The 21,539-nt window shown below is 36.2% G+C and overlaps 1 protein-coding gene across 1 annotated transcript in view; it reads left to right on the top strand.

Annotated features, from left to right (window-relative positions):
- The first annotated feature begins 7,744 nt into the window (after positions 1–7,744).
- LOC128652625 (guanylate cyclase soluble subunit beta-2-like) overlaps positions 7,745–21,539 on the top strand; it is a 120,335-nt gene continuing 106,540 nt past the window's right edge. The window contains exons 1-2 of the mRNA XM_053705557.1: positions 7,745–7,759; positions 15,079–15,152. Coding sequence (XP_053561532.1) covers positions 7,745–7,759; positions 15,079–15,152 — 89 coding nt within the window. The remainder of the gene's footprint in view (positions 7,760–15,078; positions 15,153–21,539) is intronic.

The raw sequence follows: 21,539 nt of genomic DNA, 5'->3' as shown, positions 1-21,539 counted from the left end.
GGTGAATTATTTCTTTATTGGAGATATCACAACAATAAAACAGCGACGTTTCGGACCTACATGGTCCTTAATCATGCATAGTTAAAACACAGTAAAACACACATTTAAAAAGGGTGGTATGACCAATCAGATTTCAGCTCACATTCTTAATTGAATTAACCCATGCCTATCCAGGCAAGATAATATACATATTACTTTTTCTATTAGTGGCCTCTAGTGGTACCATATTGAATAACACCCTGTCAAAATTTATAAAAACAAATACAGATCGTAGTCCCTATTCAGACCATAAGGGTACAATGTATTCAATTTCTTGATCCACCAAACTTCTTTTTGTTTTAGTTTAAGTTCTCTGTTACCCCCTCTTCTGTGTGTGGGGATATGGTCGATTACTTGGAAGCGCAGCTGACTAACAGTGTGTCCCATTTGGGTGAAATGTGCAGATACTGGCAGAGACATATCTTTAGATTTAATTGATGCCTTATGCTGACTAAACCTATCCCTGGCAGCTTGGGTGGTCTCTCCGATATAACAGAGGCCACATGGACATTTGAGTAGATAGATTACATAATTGGTTTGACAAGTGTATAGACCATTGATGGTATACTGTTTACGTTTATCATTTTGGGCCAAATATTTACCTCTAATAACTGAATTACATTGTGCACAGTGCAGACAAGGATAACATCCTTTATTGGGAGTAGTCAAATAGTTAATTTCAGATTGTTTAGTTGTCCCCACATCTGCTCTGACTAGATTATCCCTTAGATTTCTCACCCGTCTATAGGATGGCATTGGTGGTAATTTGAAAGACTCAACCTCAGGATTAAATTTAGTTAATAGATGCCAGTGTTTTCTTACTGCTTTAAAAATATGTTGGCTTCGCTGACTATATTCCATAGTGAGCACCAATCTATTTACATCATTTCTGGTTTTAGGTTTGGCTTTACTTTTATCAAGATCCATGATACTTTTATTTATAATCTCCTGAGGATAACCTCTTTCAATAAACTTCTTACCCATAGATTGTAGCCTAGAGGGCAATCTGTCCTGATCACTCACTATCCTTTTAGTGCGTAGTAACTGGCTTCTTGGGATAGAATTGAACACTGTCTCCGGATGGAAACTTTCATACCTCAAAAGAGTGTTTCTGTCTGTAGGTTTAGTAAAGAGATCAGTGTTCAATTTATCATCTTGTATATAAACAGTGGTGTCCAAAAAATTAATCTCATGAGATGAATATGTAAGTGTAAACTTGATGTTTGTCATTGAGGCATTAATTTCATCCACAAACTGTGTCAAAGACTCCAATGAGCCCCCCCATATGCCAAAAATATTGTCTATATACCTTAGCCATAGCTTACAACAAGAATTGAATGACTTATTGATGTAAACAAATTTATTTTCAAAGCCACTCATGAACAGATTGGCATATGAGGGAGCTACATTGGAGCCCATGGCCGTACCCCTCTTCTGCATATAATAGGTGTCCTGAAACAAAAAATAGTTGCAGTATAAAACCAGTCTTAACAAATCATCAATAAGATCTATCTGTGTTAGGTCATACAATTTACAATTATTCAAAAAACTTCTCACAGTATCAAGGCCTGCCTCATGAGGGATAGAGGTATACAAATTAACCACATCTAGAGAAAAGATAAACCAACTTTCTTCCATTTTTACTTTTTCTAGTTTTATCAGGAAATCATTGGTGTCTTTTATAAAAGACTTCTGTTCTTTAACCATTGGAAAAAGAATTCTATCCAGAAAAATTGACACATTTGAAAAAATGGACTCTGTGCATGCCACAATGGGCCGCCCTGGTGGGGATGACATATTTTTGTGAACCTTGGGCAAGGTATAAAAAACTGGTGTTATAGGATGTTTCTTATATAAAAAATCAAATACCTGTTTAGTTATAGTATTGCATTGAACTGCCCTATCCAGAATTGTTTTTAATTCTTTTTGTATTTCAACAAGAGGATTGTGGTCTAGTACTTCATATACCCCTCCATCAGAGAGTTGGTGTAAAATTTCTTGAATATAGTACTTAGTGTCTAATATTACAACAGCTCCGCCCTTATCGGCATTTTTTATGGTAATATCTTTATTGTTTTTTAGGGACAACATAGCTTCATATTCATCTTTTGTAAGATTATAATTTTTCATCTCTGGATTTAAGTTAAATTTTTTCATTAAGTTATTGATATCCTGTTGTACAAACCTAATAAAAGTTTCCACACCAGAATTACTGGTAGGAGGTATGAATGAAGACTTTTTATGTAAATTAAGGCATTTCAGATCAAGGGGATTTGTTTGCATAACACCTTCATTTATTTGGCTTTCAGTACACACATTATTAGTATTTATATTATTGCTACCATATATAGCTTTCAACCTGAGCATTCTGAAAAATTTATACAAATCTTTATCAACTTCAAATTCGTCACAGTCCTTAGTAGGGCAGAAGGAAAGTCCTTTCATTAGCAAGCTGTGTTCCGTCTCGGTTAGCTCGTATTCCGAGATATTAATTACTAGACTCTCCTTGTCCTGTATGGGGGAAATGTGGTCAGGCTGTGCGTTTACCTTCATTTCCGCATACCTCGTCGGAACCTCCCTCCTTGTTGACGTCTCGGCATCTGCCGGTTTCGGTTCCAGGAGCTCCGCGTGTACATCCGTTGTTCTTTGGGATCGGCGGTGCTTCCGCCCTCCCCTCCGGTGTCTCCTTCTGAGCCGGAATCTAAAAAACTTTCCCCAGAGGATGACCCTTCGGCTAGTCTGTCCTGCTCTGTTGACGCTCTCGGCATTCTCCTCCAGTGAGGTGTATCGCGTATCTCGCGTTGTCTTGACGTGTGGTCACGTGACCAGTTGTACACCCGGTGATTGGTGTAATCAAGCTCATCACGTACAAACTTAGATCTTTTCCTCTCCTCAAGATCTGAACGATATTGAGCCAACAATGTATCAATTTCTTCTTTAGTGGTTTTCAACATTTCCAAAGTATACTTTGTTTCCATTCCCCGCTCGGCTTCCAGCACCAATCCTTTTTGTTTGTCAATCTCTAACTGCAGACATTCTACAGTGAGCACAATTAAATCAAAAGAGCACTTGTTAAGTATACTCTCAAATCTTGTTCTGTACAGTTCATGGTTAGCCAGTATGGTGGGTCTCAATTTTATCCTTAGGCCTCTAGGAATTCTTTTAATGCGGTAATATTCTGCTAGCGTGACTGAGTGCAGCTCTAGAGAAATCAGTCTCCTCTTTGTTTTTTCATATTCCTTTTTTGAATCCACTTCAGCAGAATTTCTTAGAAAGTTCCTTGATCCCACGGCCAATGAAGTGATGCGTGCTGCATCAAGGTCAGAATAGGAAAAAGTAGCAGGTTGGATATCCTCCATAGTACCTTCACTCGCTGGTAGTGCACGTAACTCTGCTGATTCCATGTGTGCAAAATAAACAGATAGAGTCCAGCACTTATTGAATTGCTTTAACCTGGCTGTGTGCTCGTTACAATGGGCTATCAGCAAAAACCCAAACAGATACAGTCCATATGTAGAAAGTAACAGCACCACTGCATCAATTTTCTTAAAGGTGAATTATTTCTTTATTGGAGATATCACAACAATAAAACAGCGACGTTTCGGACCTACATGGTCCTTAATCATGCATAGTTAAAACACAGTAAAACACACATTTAAATGTGTGTTTTACTGTGTTTTAACTATGCATGATTAAGGACCATGTAGGTCCGAAACGTCGCTGTTTTATTGTTGTGATATCTCCAATAAAGAAATAATTCACCTTTAAGAAAATTGATGCAGTGGTGCTGTTACTTTCTACATATGGACTATATATATATATATATATATATACAAAAGCAACAAGAAAACGAGGACCAGCTGGATCGGTTACAACCAAGTGGGTTTATTCAGGCATAAGTGATAGAACACTCAGTGGTGTACAAGGTAAGGTAATATTGATCTGACGCGTTTCGCGCATGTGCAATGCGCTTCATCGGAGATCATATAATATATTAATCTGATCACAACAATGGCAACAAAATTAGCTAGTGTGATTATTTCAAATCCAATTATGTAAAATTAAAATTACATATATATAGTATGTATAAGGAAATGTTTTCCACGTATCAGTAACATTAACAATTGTTAACCAACATGGCTTGACCTAAACTACTATAGCCAGTTTTGAAGTTTTATATCTACAGTATATCCTCCCTTGGGGATAAAGACACCTAGCAGTCTTGTATTGATGCTGAGGGAAGATTTCTAGATTTCTAACACAAAGTTAACAATAGCTGAGCATAAGTATCTGTAACACTCAAGGATTGATCTGTTTTGAATCTGGGATACCTTCGATTGAAGAGGTGGGACCTCAGTTTTTTGCAATACCGTGGTATGAGTTGTCCTGCACTATTGGTTAGTATGCATAATAATTTACTCTTAATTTTACATGTCAGTTTTGGGACAATTTTGAATATGAAATGGATATAATTGTCAGGGATATGACTATTAAGAGAAAGAGATAGAGGCCTATTTATCAAATGTCTGTCGGACCTGATCCGACAGTGCGGATCAGATCCGACAGACATCGCTGAATGTGGAGAGCAATACGCTCTCCGTATTCAGCATTGCACCGCCAGCTCATGTGAGCTGCTGGTGCAACGCCACCCCCTGCAGATTCGCCGCCAATGGGCTGCCAGCAGGGAGGTGTCAATCAACCCGATCGTACTTGATCGGGTTGAATTGTGGCGATTCCTGTCCACCTGCTCAGAGCAGGCGGACAGGGTAATGGAGCAGCGGTCTTTAGACCTTCTATCTTCCAGTGTTAAAGGAACTATATAAATATATACAGTAAACATACACAAACACACACATATATACAGTATATCAGTATTGAACAAACATGAGAACAGATAAAAAAACACGTGTTTAAGACACAGATCTTTATCACATATTTGAGCTATCCCCTAATGAAGTCAGGATTGGCCAAGAACAAAAGTGAAACTTACATACCCATTGGCTTACAAAGGAATCGATCAGGTGACAAGGGCATTGTTATTGAATAGTGTAAATGTGAAACCTTTCCCACCTGCAGAAAAGCCTTTCCAGTCTTTAGCGTTTCAAATGCACGCTTGAAGGTACAAAGCAGACATATACAACAAGAATATACTGCCGACTGTTATACAATGAAAAAAAAACCCTCAAGTTTGCTTACTAGTTGACGTTATCCTTTGTAAACATGGAACGATTTCCAATGAATGAAATTCTCTAAAAGTTAAGAAGTGGCCATATGGACTATGTATCATTCTACCATGAAATAAGAGGGAAGTACAGGGGAGAAAGAACACATAGGGACATAGAATGAACAATTAAAGGACCAGTCAACACATTAGATTTGCATAATCAACAAATGCAAGATAACAAGACAATGCAATAGCACTTAGTCTGAACTTCAAATGAGTAGTAGATTTTTTTTATAACAAATTTCAAAATTATGTATATTTCCACTCCCCTTGTACCATGTGATAGCAATCAGCCAATCACAAATGCATATACGTATAGTCTGTGAATTCTTGCACATGCTCAGTAGTATCTGGTGACTCAAAAATTGTAAATATAAGACTGTGCACATTTTTTTTTAATGGAAGTAAATTGGAAAGTTGTTTAAAATTACATGCTGTATCTGAATCATGAAAATTTAATTTAACCTGAGTGTCCCTTTAAATAAAAAGAAATCACTATAATCTATTATGGACATTTTGGAAATTGTTATCTATAAGCTAAAGCTTCATAGTAATGAGTATTTACTGATAAGGCTAATAATGTAAAATATATGGAGGACCAGATCATCCAGAATTTAGGGAGAGAAACTAGTTATGAAACTAATTAGAGTAGGCAACAGATAGATCATATATATTAGATGCCTATATAACCTCTTCCCAAAACAATAATATGATATAATATCATCCAATATAGAGGTAAAATAGGGCAGACCAGCATTAAACATTACCCAGTAACAGCTTGAAAAGAATAAAAGTTGAGAAACTTGCATCTATAAATTCAAACCTATAAATATCTGCCCCTAAACAAATAAGTAATTCAAGTGACATGAAACTGAACTTCTTTAAATACATATTAAAGGAACAGTCTAGTCAAAATTAAACTTTCATGATTCCGATAGGGCATGCAGTTTTAAACAACTTTCTAATTTACTTTTATCATCAAATTAGATGTGTTCTCTTGGTATTCTTTGTTGAACGCTAAACCTACTTAGGCTCATAAGCTAATTTCTAAGCCCTTAAAGGCCGTCTAAAATTTCAGTCTATTTTGATATTTTTCCACAGCTAGACAGCACTAGTTCATGTGTGTCATATAGATAACATTGTATCCACTCACGTGGAGTTACTTATGAGTCAACACTAATTGGCTAAAATGCAAGTCTGTAAAAAAAAACTGAAATAAGGTGGGATCCTACAGAGGCTTAGATACAAGGTATTCACAGAAGTAAAATTTTTTTTAATATAACAGTGTTGGTTCTGTCCTCAAAAGGTGCCATGATAGCTCACAATTCTTATTTTGAAAATCTATTTTCTCAATGATCAAATCCCACACAGTATTGATAAAACTGATTAAAATGAGAAACACAGAGGTTAGCACCACAATAAAATAAGACATATTGGCCATATCAATGGGAAATTGCTCAGGCGGACAGACATCGCCGGAAATCACTCGATCGGGTTGATTGACACCCCCCTGCTGGCGGCCGATTGGCCGTGATTCTGCAGGGGGCGGCGTTGCAAGAGCTGCTGGTGCAATGCTGAATACGGAGAGCGTATTGCTCTCCGTATTCAGAGAGGTCTGGCGGACCTGATCCGCACTGTCGGATCAGGTCCGCCAGACTTTGATAAATAGGGGCCTATGTCTAAGGCAGTACACTGTGTATCAATGTGGCTCATAGCAGTAAACTCATTTAACCAAAGAAGATCAAACTGTTAGGTTTAAAAAACTGTAGAGGTTTGAAGTTCTCAATAACATATTAGCCATACAAAATATCATTGCAAGAACATATGTAATTTTAGCCAACAAACTCTACCTACCAGCCTGAACAGCTAGATTATAGCTGTCCATGGAGTGAGTACTTGTCCACCTGTGATTATATATTGCAATATATACAGACTTCACTATTGCATGTTTTCTCTCTTCTTTGGGATGTCCTTGGATTTAACTACCATCGAGTGCTGACACCTACTACTTCCTTGTTGGTGGAAACTATGCAGACAGACACCAAAAGGAATAGTACTATCTAAATAAAAGCACAACTTAAATCACATTAAGAACATAACTTGCTTGGTAGTTGACCATTCCATCATGGAGACCCTGCTGCATCTTTTTTATACAGGTATACCTCACTTTACAGCGCTTCACTTTACAGCGATTCGCTAATACAGCGCTTTGTGGAGCTGAAGTTCAACCTCCAAAGATTTTGAAATAGTGCTGTAATCTTCGTGATTGTTACCAATTAGCGCAGATTGAAGAACATTGTTAACACCGCTAAACAGCCCCCAGGACCGCTGCATCTGAACTGAATTTGGAGGATCGGCGATAGGGGCAGAGAAAACTTGCAACTCAATCCTGTAAGTGCGAGCACTATTGGAGGACAAAGTTTGAAAACATTGGTCATCTAAACCATGTGACCAAAATACATAGAACAAGGATATACCGTAATGGTCAGAGACACCGTAGGAAGCACGGCAACATCTATAAACCCCTAGAATTTCTAAGGTACCTTGATATATTCGAACTGTTTTAACATATTAACTCATATATACAACTTTGAAAACTCCACTGTATTAAGTTCATCACCAAACTCTAGTTTGACTAAATACAAAACAGATAAACTGACTATAATATGTTGGATCAGTTGTAACAAACTGGGAAAGAAACAGTTAGCATTTAAAAGTTGACAAAGCTACATATGTATCAAAAAGTATATCTGATACAATAGACCCAGTAAACAAAAAATTGTAATAGATACATTGGACAACTCTTTTAACGTATATCTTGAATCTTTTAAAAAAGATATTTTAACGACACCTATGCTATTTTTATACAACCTTTTTTTATTGTGCATTTTTGTTGCCTTTAATCAACAAAGAGCACAGCAAAAGCTCCAGATAATTGTTTATAATATGTATTAATATTTTGTATGACAATTAAATTGATATTGCTGAACTTAACACTTTTTATTCAAATCTTAGGTAAACCTAATTGAAGAATTAGAGGACCACTAAAATTATACCTTAGTATAAGCTGAACATTAAGTAATATAACATCTTAGGAATAAAGATATATATTTTGGGTAAAAATTGTGGATAATATTGGCCAAAATTGCTGTGCTATTTAGTAAGATAATCTTCACTTTAGACCTGTTGAGATCAACACTACACTGATCGTTCCCAATTATTTTTAACTGACACTGAGAATAAATTTATATCACATTGGTTGAGTAAACACATAGGTAAAGAAACCATATTAAGATATTGGGATTTTTTCAATCTTAATAAATTATTAAACTAATACATCAACACTAGTGATGTCGCGAACCTAAAATGTTGCGTTCGCAAACAGCGAACGCAAACTTCCGCAAATGTTCGCGAACGGGCGAACCGGGCGAACCGCCATAGGCTTCAATAGGCAGGCGAATTTTAAAACCCACAGGGACTCTTTCTGGCCACAATAGTGATGGAAAAGTTGTTTCAAGGGGACTAACACCTGGACTGTGGCATGCCGGAGGGGGATCCATGGCAAAACTCCCATGGAAAATTACATAGTTGATGCAGAGTCTGGTTTTAATCCATAAAGGGCATAAATCACCTAACATTCCTAAATTGTTTGGAATAACGTGCTTTAAAACATTGAGTATGATGTTGTATCGATCAGGTAGTGTAAGGGTTATGCCGGCTTCACAGTGACAGACCAAACTCCCCGTTTAACGCACCGCACTGCATTATTCTAGGGACAAAGGGAATCACAGCACCACGACCACGTCGACCCCTGCGGGTGGCCTGCCTCTACCTGTCATTTTTTTTTCGATTAGTGGTACTATGCGTGCAAGCTACTGTGACAACAGATATGAGTGGCACTGTGCACTGGCAGAAGTTGGCAGAATAGACGCTGTAGGCCTGACGCACACGCTTGCAGACAACTAACTGCTATTCAATCTATTACAGTCAAAATTGTATTTTTTTTCTTAAATGTACACTACTGTTACACCAGATATGAGTTGCACTGGTGTGACACTGTGCCCTGGCAGGCCCTGAAACGCACACATGTGAAGGAAACTGACTGCTATTATTTCACAGTCAAATTTCTAGTTTTTTTTTAAATGTACACTACTGTTACACCAGATATGAGTTGCACTGGTGTGACACTGTGCCCTGGCAGGCCCTGAAATGCACACGTGTGAAGGAAACTGACTGCTATTATTTCACAGTCAAATTTCTATTTTTTTTAACCCCTTAATGACCGAGGACGTACGCCATATGTCCTCAGAAAAAATACAGTTAACGCCTGAGGACGTCCTCGGTTTGGAAAGCAGCTGGAAGCGATCCTGATCGCTTCCAGCTGCTTTCCGGTTATTGCAGGATGCCTCGATATCGATAACAATAACAAATTTTACCCCTCCGGTGCAGAGAGAGCCACTCTGTGGCCCTCTCTGCACTGGGCATCGATGGCCGCATTCGTTGGTGGGTGGGAGCTGAAGTGGGAGGCGGGTGGGCGGCCATCGATGCGGTCCTTGTCAGAGAGGGGGGCGGGACCGGGGGCGCACGCGCGTGCATGGGAGGAGGCTGCGGGCGCGTGCATGGGGAGGGAGCAGGTGGGAACCGCTACACTACAGAAAAAAATGTTTTTAAAAGTGGGAGAAAGGGGTGCAAAATATTTAGTACTTGGAAATCGAAGTGATCTGGGAGTGGGTGGAGGATTGGTCTTGGGGGTGGGAAGCTACACTACAGAAAAATTAAATAAAAATAAAAACAAAAACATTTTATTTGCAAACTGGGTACTGGCAGACAGCTGCCAGTACCCAATATGGCCCCCAATAAGGCAGAGGGGGAGCGTTAAGAAGCTGTTTTGGGGGGATCAGGGAAGTTGGGGGCTAAGGGGAGGATCCTACACAACAGCATATGTAAATATGCTAAAAAATATATAAAAAAAAAAAAAAGATACCTTTTATTTTAGTACTGGCAGACTTTCTGCCAGTACTTACGATGGCGAGGACAATTGTGGGGTGGGGGAGGGAAGAGAGCTCTTTGGGAGGGATCAGGGGGTCTGATGTGTCAGGTGGGAAGCTGATCTCTACAATAAAGCTACAATTAACCCTGCAAGCTCCCTACAAGCTACCTATTTAACCCCTTCACTGCTGGGCATAATTCATGTGTTGTGCGCAGTTGCATTTAGTGGCCTTCTAACTACCAAAAAGCAACCCCAAAGCCATATATGTCTGCAATTTCTGAACAAAGGGGATCCCAGAGAAGCATTTACAACCATTTGTGCCATAATTGCACAAGCTGTTTGTAAATAATTTCAGTGAGAAACCTAAAGTTTGTGAAAAATTGACTATTTTTTTTAATTTGATCGCATTTGGCGGTGAAATGGTGGCATGAAATATACCAAAATGGGCCTAGATCAATACTTGGGGTTGTCTACTACACTACACTAAAGCTAAAATTAACCCTACAAGCTCCCTACAAGCTCCCTAATTAACCCCTGCACTGCTGAGCATAATACACGTGTGGTGCGCAGCGGCATTTAGCGGCCTTCTAATTACCAAAAAGCAATGCCAAAGCCATATATGTCTGCTATTTCTGAAAAAAGGGGATCCCAGAGAAGCATTTACAACCATTTGTGCCATAATTGCACAAAATGTTTGTAAATGATTTCAGTGAGAAACCTAAAATTTGGAAAAATGTAAAGTTTTTTTTTATTTGATCGCATTTGGCGGTGAAATGGTGGCATGAAATATACCAAGATGGGCCTAGATCAATACTTTGGGCTGTCTACTACACTACAGTAAAGCTAAAATTACCCCAAAAAGCTCCCTACATGCTCCCTAATTAACCCCTTCGCTGCTGGACATAATACACGTGTGGTGCGCAGTGGCATTTAGCGGCCTTCTAATTATCAAAAAGCAACGTCAAAGCCATATATGTCTGCTATTTCTGAACAAAGGGGATCCCAGAGAAAAATATACAACCATTTATGTCATAATTGCACAAGCTATTTGTAAATAATTTCAGTGAGAAACCTAAAGTTTGTGAAAAAATTTGTGAAAAAGTGAACAATTTTTTTATTTGATCGCATTTGGTGGTGAATTGGTGGCATGAAATATACCAAAATGGGCCTAGATCAATACTTTGGGATGCCTTCTAAAAAATATATATACATGTCAAGGGATATTCAGGTATTCCTGACAGATATCAGTGTTCCAATGTAACTAGCGCTAAGTTTGAAAAAAAAAAAATGGTTTGGAAATAGCAAAGTGCTACTTGTATTTATGGCCCTATAACTTGCAAAAAAAGCAAAGAACATGTAAACATTGGGTATTTCTTAACTCAAGACAAAATTTAGAAACTATTTAGCATGGGTGTTTTTTGGTGGTTGTAGATGAGTAACAGATTTTGGGGGTCAAAGTTAGAAAAAGTGTGTTTTTTTCCATTTTTTCCTCATATTTTATAAATTTTTTATAGTAAATTATAGGATATGATGAAAATAATGGTATCTTTAGAAAGTCCATTTAATGGCAAGAAAAACGGTATATAATATGTGTGGGTACAGTAAACGAGTAAGAGGAAAATTACAGCTAAACACAAACACTGCAGAAATGTAAAAATAGCCCTGGTCCCAAACAGACAGAAAATGGAAAAGTGCTGTGGTCATTAAGGGGTTAATGTACACTACTGTTACACCAGATATGAGTTGCACTGGTGTGAAACTGTGCCCTGGCAGGCCCTGAAATGCACACATGTGAAGGAAACTGACTGCTATTATTTCACAGTCAAAAAAGTGTTTTTTTTTTGTTTTTTTTAAATGTACACTACTGTTACACCAGATATGAGTTGCACTGGTGTGACACTGTGCCCTGGCAGGCCCTGAAACGCACACCTGTGAAGGAAACTGACTGCTATTATTTCACAGTCAAAAAAGTGTTTTTTTTTTGTTTTTTTTAAATGTACACTACTGTTACACCAGATATGAGTTGCACTGGTGTGACACTGTGCCCTGGCAGGCCCTGAAACGCACACGTGTGAAGGAAACTGACTGCTATTATTTCACAGTCAAAAAAACATTGTTTTTTTTTAAATGTACACTACTGTTACACCAGATATGAGTGGTGGCACTGGGTAAGTGGGCACAGTATACGCTGTGAGCCTGAGACACACGCTGGCAGGCAGGCAACTGCAATTAGATTACACAGGAAAAAAAAAAAGCAGACTGATGTTCTAGCCCTAAAAAGGGCTTTTTGGGGTGCTGTCCTTACAGCAGAGATCAGATGAGTCCTTCAGGACTGTAGTGGACACTGAATACACTAGCCTAGCTATCGATTTCCCTACTAAATCAGCAGCAGCTACACTGTCCCTCCTCTCACTAAGAATGCAGCTTCCAAATGAATCTAAAATGGATGCTGTCCAGGAGGTGGGAGGATCTGGGAGGGAGTGTCTGCTGCTGATTGGCTGGAATGTGTCTGCTGACTGTGAGGTACAGGGTCAAAGTTTACTCAATGATGACTAATAGGGGGCGGACCGAACATCGCATATGTTCGCCCGCCGCGGCAAACGCAAACAAGCTATGTTCGCCGGGAACTATTCGCCGGCGAACTATTCGCGACATCACTAATCAACACTTAAAGATCACTCAAAAATTACATAATTAGTATTAAAGCTACCACAAAGCAAATTTTATATAAAAAGTGCATTTAATCCAGCACATTAGATTATTAGAGATATCTAAAATCACGTTTTTATTTTGCACTTGGACACTATAACACTGCTATCAAAAAATCTTTTTCACAAAGGTATATAGAATAACCAGATTGCTGCAGGCGCCACCTTCACCTATCTTTTTTTTTTCTTGTAAACTATACTGTGGAGTCATTTGTGAGAGACCCCACCAGTAAGGGAGGCTATATTCTGGTTTTTGAGTTTATATATTTCTAAAAAAAACACTTCTGTAACCATTTTGTTATGCTTAGTTCACTCTGTTTACAGCATTACAGTGCAAACTGTGTCTCAGTGTTATAGTCTGGCAAATTTTACTACAGTCATTATTACTATTGTCATTATTTTACAGGTACAGTATTTTTTGAATACTGTACTGTGCTAGTGTTAAACTCAATGTAGCACTATTGCACCCCTAATATATGCTAGTTACAAACATGTTTTTACGTTTTTAATCATACTGGCAAGTGAAAAGAAAGCTAAAACCGCCTTGTTTCACTTTAAGGCATTTTCACTTTACAGCGGGGCTCCGGTCCCTAACCCGCTGTATGAGCGGGGTATACCTGTATTCAAATTTCATCATTTATGAAGGAGAAGGTAGTCTCAAGATGAAGCACAATTACCGGGGCTTCCACAAAGAAGAAGAATGCGAATCCCAAGGATCTTCCTTTCCAGGATCAGATTAGACTCCCTTACTGACTAAGAGATCATCTAGAATTTCTGTCAGGATAACGAGTCTATCCTGGCACTGTACAATGAGATTAGTGAGGCACGATAGCTCATGACATAATGGTCATGGGCAATACCTGGACTCTTGCAACAGGATTCTTCCAGTAATTTAAATTTGCTCAGTTAAAAATAAAAGACACAACAGGCAAAAAAAAAGTAATTGATCTGTTCGGGTAAAAGATTCTTATAATGTGATCTGCCCTTATCTTCTCGTGTCATTGACATTATTGACACCTTTCTGGTTATATTGGGTACAAAATTCTCTTATTGAAAGTAGACAGGTTAGCAACTTTGCATATTTGTGCAGAGCAGAGCTTCAAAGTTATCAATAATCCACTGGTTTTCATGACGGATCAGACGTGACTTTGTTCTAGATGGTTTTTAGAACGTTTGAGTGACAGATTTGCTATGGCATGGTTTATCGAGATGAGAACAATTTGATGGGTTAGACTTGATGGGCCTTTTTGGTTCTTATCTACCATCAAATTTTATGTTTCTATGTTTAATTTGAAGCCTTAGTACAAGGTGACCAAAGTCTCTAGATTGAAGCAAGATTGTCTACACCTGTATCAATGCATTATACATTTGTGTTAATATTTAATGCATCCGTAGTGTATTACTATAAATGTGGGTAATTTATTCTGCAATTCTTGCAGTGCTTTAGAATATAACAGTGCTATACAACGAAATGATGACAAACTGTTGAATATCAGGACTGTCTATATCTTGTTATTAAAATAATTATTAAAATAATTAGCCATGCTTTCATATCTATATTTGTTTTCTATAAATACATTCAAATTAACTGACATAAAACCAATAATATTATTTTCTAACCATGCGGTTCTTTAATTTAATTGTTTGTTTTAGGTCCTCCTTTTTTTAAGAAAAAAAAACAAACACCTTAGGTGTGATTTAATGCACGTTGTATAAAATCCATTCTCTTTGTCAAAGCACTAACAAGGACACAACCACTTAACAAGTCGTCTGGAGGAATCAACGGTAGATATTTAATTACCACCAGCACCATGGTAGGAATAAAGTTTATTCACTTATTGTGTAGACATGTAAAAAAATATTTTATCATACACAAATAAATAAGCTAATTACATTTATTATCAATTAATTAACCTGGAAATATTTTTATTTCAGATTATAATGATTTAATATTTAATGTATATATTATATTATATTATTATCCCATAATAGTTTATGTATCAATTACTGTATTGCATTGATTTTTTTGATATCAGGTCATCAATAATACTAATATCTAATTTACACTTTTTTTGTTTTGCCTATAATGAGATAGATTTTGTTTTATTTATTTTTAGTATGGGTTCATAAACACCTGCTTGAAATCTCTTGTAATTGAGAAGTTTGGGGAAGATAACTGGGAAAAACTAAAGTGAGTATAAAATGATAAAAGTGTGGTTTATTGATAGTGATATATTATTATGCTCCTCAATGTAATATAATGAGATGACATTTGAGTGAATAATGCTGATGTAATGGTTAAATTCAAATTGCCTTAAAGTTTGCAGATACCAATTCCTATTAATAATTAGGGAAATGTATTGGAAATGCTTACTTAGAATAGTTTGAGTGCGCTGATACCAAATTATGATGTGGGGAACATTTTGTGGAATAATAAGATTTATATCAGTACATAAATATATCCTGTTACAGAGTGCTATGAAATGCTTGGCTTGCAAGGAACTGTATAGCACTACAAATGCTACTTAAATGTTCAATTTGACTGTTCGGTGGCTTATTGTCGTTTTTGTGCTGCTCTAAGCACTGGGAAATCTGTTGCCTCTGTCACCCACCCTCAACAATTGTAGAATATTTGCAGGGCTGGCTCTGTCAGAGCAGAGCATACTACCTGAAATAATATAAAATGCCCAAGTCACTTGTATATATCTATGTATCTCTTTTTCCTTAGGATACAGTGCAATAGTTGGGTTTAGACTGTTTGTTGGGTTTAGACTGTAGTGGAAAGAGAGTTGGGGGCATCATCTTATTCCCTTGGCAACATGAATGGGTAATACACCCCATTAAACAACCAGTGATCATTCATTTCTAATAAAATAATAATAATAATAATAATAATAATAATAATAATAATAATAATAAAATGAATGTAGAGGCTAGGAATGAGAAAGCAACATGGCATAAAACTACCCCTCATAATTTGCTGCCCTGCCCTAAATCCTGCTGCCCTGGCACAGTGCTAGTTGGCCTAAACCAAAATATATTCTTTAAATTCCGAACTGAAGATCAGCTTCTGTTAGACTTTATGAATGACATTGGTCTATTCTAAGGCATTGGAAGAGTTGTGATAAATATCTCAAACAGCTTTTTGCAAAGTTTTCAAACTCAAGGTGATTAACCATTAAAAAACATTCATTGACTACCAATAAATTGCATTAAGAGAATTCAACAGTGGTATTCCAATCCATTAGAAAACGCTTTTCAAGCATTTTTTAAAGGAATTTTTGGAATTTTCTATTTCAACAGCTTTCACCTCTTGAAAACCTATTTTGTCTGTTTACAGCAGCATTTTCATTTGCTCACACAACTATTATAAATGATAACGTTTTTACGCTCGCTCAGTATGCATGTTAATAAAAAGGATGCTTTTCTAGTTTAATTGCAAATAAAATATATAGTTCAAATCTCAATGTATATGTTTGGACATTTATAAATATTAATTATAAAATGATGCATTGTTATTCATTTTGAATTAACTAGCTACCATATTTTGATTCCTTGTTGACCATCTTCATTTTCTTTTCAATAAGCACTTTGAAAATTCCTGAGGGAGCCTCCTAAATAAATTTGTAAAGCATGGGATTCTTATATTTATAGGGTTAGATTACAAGTGGCGCGCTAATGTTAGTGTGCACAACATTAAAATATTGCGGGTGCGCTAATTTGCACGTGTATTTCAAGTTAAAGTAAATGCTTTGCTTGAGCGCAATCAAATTTAACACACGTCGGATTAGCACGACTGAAGACCTAGTATAAAGGGTTAGGGCTAAAATAAAATTTGCACCAAACACAACATAAATACATTAAAATAAATGGTTACACTCATATAAACACTACCTAATAAAAAATGAATAACATAAATATTAATAAAAAACATTTACCGTATAAGTGTTCAAAGGTTTAGGGTATATAGCCATATAATTGACTGCAAACAGCTTCACATACTTGAACATTTTATTTTTGTTTTAAATAAATATATATATATATATATATATATATATATATATATACTGTATATATGTATATATATGTACTATACCTATATATCTATTTCTAGATATATATTTTTTACATTAACATTATCAGATATAGATATAGAAATATATATTTTCTAATAATAATTCAGTTTTTTTCTATGTGAAGAACATTGGAGTGTAAAATATGCGTAATACGCTTCAGATTTCGCAATGTAGGTCTAACGAGGTGTCGGGTTAGTGCACATGAAAAATTTGTTATCTTAAGACCCGAGACCACTTTAGACTCCTGTGGGGAGAATAAGTTAACCTATTCGCAATGTCTGAAGTCCTGAAGTTAGTGCGCATCGGGTTTCGCTCATGCATAAAAAGCTTTACTTTCAACTTGTAATATGGGCGGTAACCCATGTGTGCAAAAAGTTTACTTCTAGTGATGTTTACGCTCGAGTAGGAGTGATAAACAGTGCACCACTTGTAATCTAGCCCTTAGTGTGTTAAACTAGGTTGTACTTTTTCATGCTGTACCTACTGTAATTTAAACTGTTTACTTATTCAAACAGTGTCTCTTCTGCTGCAAAAAGGAATTGCTTAGGAACTGCTAGAACTTACACACAGCGTATTCACATGATGATTCTTATGAATTGGAATAAGTGTTTGAAATAAAGGGGAGTTGGAAATAAATATCAGTTGCTTTTATGCTGCTTTAAAAAAGGATATTTTAAAACCTATTCAGAACTTGAATATGCCTATGGGGAATTGGCTTTATAAACAAAAAATATACTAGTTTCCATATCAGTTTAAAGGGATAGTAAAGCCCAAATTAAACTTTTATGATTCAGATAGGGCATGCAATTTTAAACAACTTTCTAATTTACATTTATCATCAAATTTGCTTTGTTCTTTTGTTATTCTTAGTTGAAAACTAAACCTAGGTAGGCTTATATGCTAATTTCTAAGCCCTTGAAGGCCGCCTCTCATCTGAAGGCATTTTACAGTTTTTCACAGCTAGAGGGCGTTAGTTCATGCGTTTCATATAGATAACACTGTGTTCGTAGAAGGAACAAGCAGGCACTGCATAAAGGTGCTTTTAAAAAAAAAAAAACATTTATTGCTTGAAAAATAAGATAAAAACACAAACGTCCAAATAGGAGCACAGACATGGAACAGGAGGACAAACAGACGCGTTTTGCACCCTCTACAGGCGCTTACTCATAGACACATGCATGTAAAGTTATTTAAGAGTCAGCATTAATTGCCTGAAATGCAAGTCTGTCAAAATATCTGCAATAAGGAGGCAGTCAGCAGAAACTTAGATACAAGGTAATTACAGAGGTAAAAAGTATATTTCTATAACAGTGTTGGTTATGCAAAACTGGGGAATGGTAAGTAAAGGGATTATCTATTTTTTTTAAACAATAGCATTTTTGGTGTTTACTATCCCTTTAAACAACTTTAACATGTTTTCAAACAAAACATTTGTTTAAAAGGACATTGAAGTGGAAAATTAAAATGATCTAATTATTTAAGGTATGTAAATGTTGCTCAACTCGCTCTGAAACGCTGTTTACTTAACCTCCACTAAGTGGTCAGATAATGTTCTGCTCTGGAACCGCAGAACTGCTGGTCACAAGAGGATACACCTGGTGAGCCAATCAGCAGTGGCAGATGTACAAACTGCCAATCACAGGCTGTGTTCAATAACAAGACTTTATGTGTTTGGCCCCTTTGTGATTCCAAAATGAGTAGTGCAAAAATTACATGTTCAAACAAAAATACATTTTCCACTAAAATATCCCTTTAATTTAATTGCTGGAATGCATAATAAAAAAAGGTAGTTTAATGTCCCTTTAAACTAGCATGCAGTCATAATATCTAGCTTTATGTTCATTGCATGAATTTGTAAAGATTTATATGCTGATGGGCCAGATGCATTAAAAAGAATATGGTTCATTCATTTGTATTCCACCTCACAGCATAAGTCTAAACACAACAGTGCAGCACTTCAGTTAATCACCAGGTTCTTGTACAAACTTACATCAAACAAATATTAATAACAGTCACCTTCAGAATGAGGGCTACAGGTGCATCATGGGGCACAGATATAATAACTTGGCTGCCATATTGAAATACTCCAGCTATGTCACCTCAAAATTAGTACATGATTTTTAATCTACGAATGTTTTTTTCACTGCATTTCATTAATTAACTCCCTGAAGAACTTACAACTAGTTCTCTTGAGCCAAAACATCATATATATATATAATTAACACCCACTGTATTTATCCAATTATTCCACATTTATGTTCTGAACTCCCTGAAGAGTTAGTAAAACTTTCCTGCAAGTAGTTCTCTGCTTGTGATATAATCTAATCATTATCTGATAAAACTGCAGAAGCTAAATATAAATAAATAAATATTAGTTATGGTTATCATCTAGTCAGTGTTTTCCCATCATATATATATTATTTTATTGGTTTAGGCCAAAAAAATAATAGTAAATATATAAATAAAGTCTTGATGAAAAAAAAAATGTCTTCTTAGTGTGTGAGAATCCATATTGGGATAATAACAAATTAAAATTAACCCTATCAAATTTGTAACTTATCATGCATAATCATTTATGCTAATTTATGCAAAATTGCATTTTTACAGGAAAGATAGATCAGGTTTGGCTTCTTTAATCACATTTCACAATTTGCATTCATTTCCTTGTGTGTCACACAAAAGCATCTTCACAGGAAAAAAAATCTACAAACACATTTAAATATATTGTAATTGATGTGTCATTATACATTAAAAGCTGCTAGTAACTTATTGTACTTTTGTTAATCTGTTTTGCATTTGCAGTCATTTTGTAGACAGACACTCAATACAGTTAAAAAGCACATAGAACACAAAAATTTTCTTTATTATTTAGATAGAACATACAGTTTAAAACACCTTTCCAAATGTCTTCTGTTGTATTTGCATTTTATTGGTATCATTTCTTGAAGGAGCAGCAATGCACTACTGGAATCTAGGAAACAGGTAACAATGGCACTATAATAGGCAATCGCCACTAATATCTGTTAGTGCATAGTAGTGCGGAACACAGGTAAATGGTACTATATACTATAAATCAAATATCTGTTAGTGTATAGTAGTGCGGAACACAGGTATATGGTACTATATACTATAAATCAATATCTGTTAGTGTATAGTAGTGCGGAACACAGGTCAATGGTACTATATACTATAAATCAAATATCTGTTAGTGTATAGTAGTGCAGAACACAGGTATATGGTACTATATACTATAAATCAAATATCTGTTAGTGTATAGTAGTGCAGAACACAGGTATATGGTACTATATACTATAAATCAAATATCTGTTAGTGCATAGTAGTGCGGAACACAGGTATATGGTACTATATACTATAAATCAAATATCTGTTAGTGTATAGTAATGCGGAACACAGGTAAATGGTACTATATACTATAAATCAAATATCTGTTAGTGTATAGTACTGCAGAACACAGGTATATAGTACTATATACTATAAATCAAATATCTGTTAGTGTATAGTAGTGCGGAACACAGGTATATGGTACTATATACTATAAATCAAATATCTGAGATTCTGTGGTATGGTGCTTTTGCATTGGGATTGCTTATGACAAAAGTAGTGGAAATAAAGAAAATCCACTGGAAAGGATGCAAGTATAGCACTCTCTGCCCAGACTCAAGAGGCAAGAAATTCAGGTAAAAAATAAAATATAACTTTTATTATTTACAATCAATAAAATCAATGCACACACACACAAAAAAAGTTAAAAAACAACAAGGTGAGACATCATCTAATAAGTAAATGAATGTGGTACTAAGTAATGTAATAGGTGCCTAAATATATCAATATCTAGGGTACCACACACTATAGTAATGTATAATGTGGCCTAATATCCTCTAATAGTGGCATATCGTTACTGGGAAGAATAATGTAAATTCAAAATACAGAGAAACCCCCTTATGTGACTGCACAAATTGCTAGAACCACTCTGGGGAGTTATACTTGTGACTGATATAACAAAGCTAATATTGTATATATGTCAGGAGTAACCAACAGATTTATATACTACAAGTATACCAATGGTGTCTACACATGAACGTCCGTATTTACAGACTGTTTGCTAAGCTCAAATTTGGTACATCCAGATGTTAATAGTGGTCTGCAACAGTGTTGCTAATAAAAAGTATTATTATTATTATTATTATCGGTTATTTGTAGAACACCAAAAGATTCCGCAGCGCTATAAACAAAGGCGGAGTAAAACAAAACAATTATAGGGATCAAATGGGTAGAGGGTCCTGCCAAGAGTCGCACTGTTGTAGTCAGCTCTTTATAAGGTGATCTACAAACAGCTGGGCTTAGTGTAGGTTGTATGCATCCCTGAACAGCAAAGTCTTTAAGCAGCGCTTGAAGCTTTCAAAACTAGGGGAGAGTCTTGTGGAGCGAGGCAGAGAGTTCCACAAGATGGGAGCCAGTCTGGAGAAGTCCTGTAAGCTTGA

The sequence above is a fragment of the Bombina bombina genome, chromosome 3 (assembly GCF_027579735.1).
Source record: "Bombina bombina isolate aBomBom1 chromosome 3, aBomBom1.pri, whole genome shotgun sequence".
Classification (NCBI taxonomy): Eukaryota; Metazoa; Chordata; class Amphibia; order Anura; family Bombinatoridae; genus Bombina; species Bombina bombina.
Note: the sequence above shows the minus strand (reverse complement) of the source record. Positions and strands in the feature narration are given on the sequence as shown.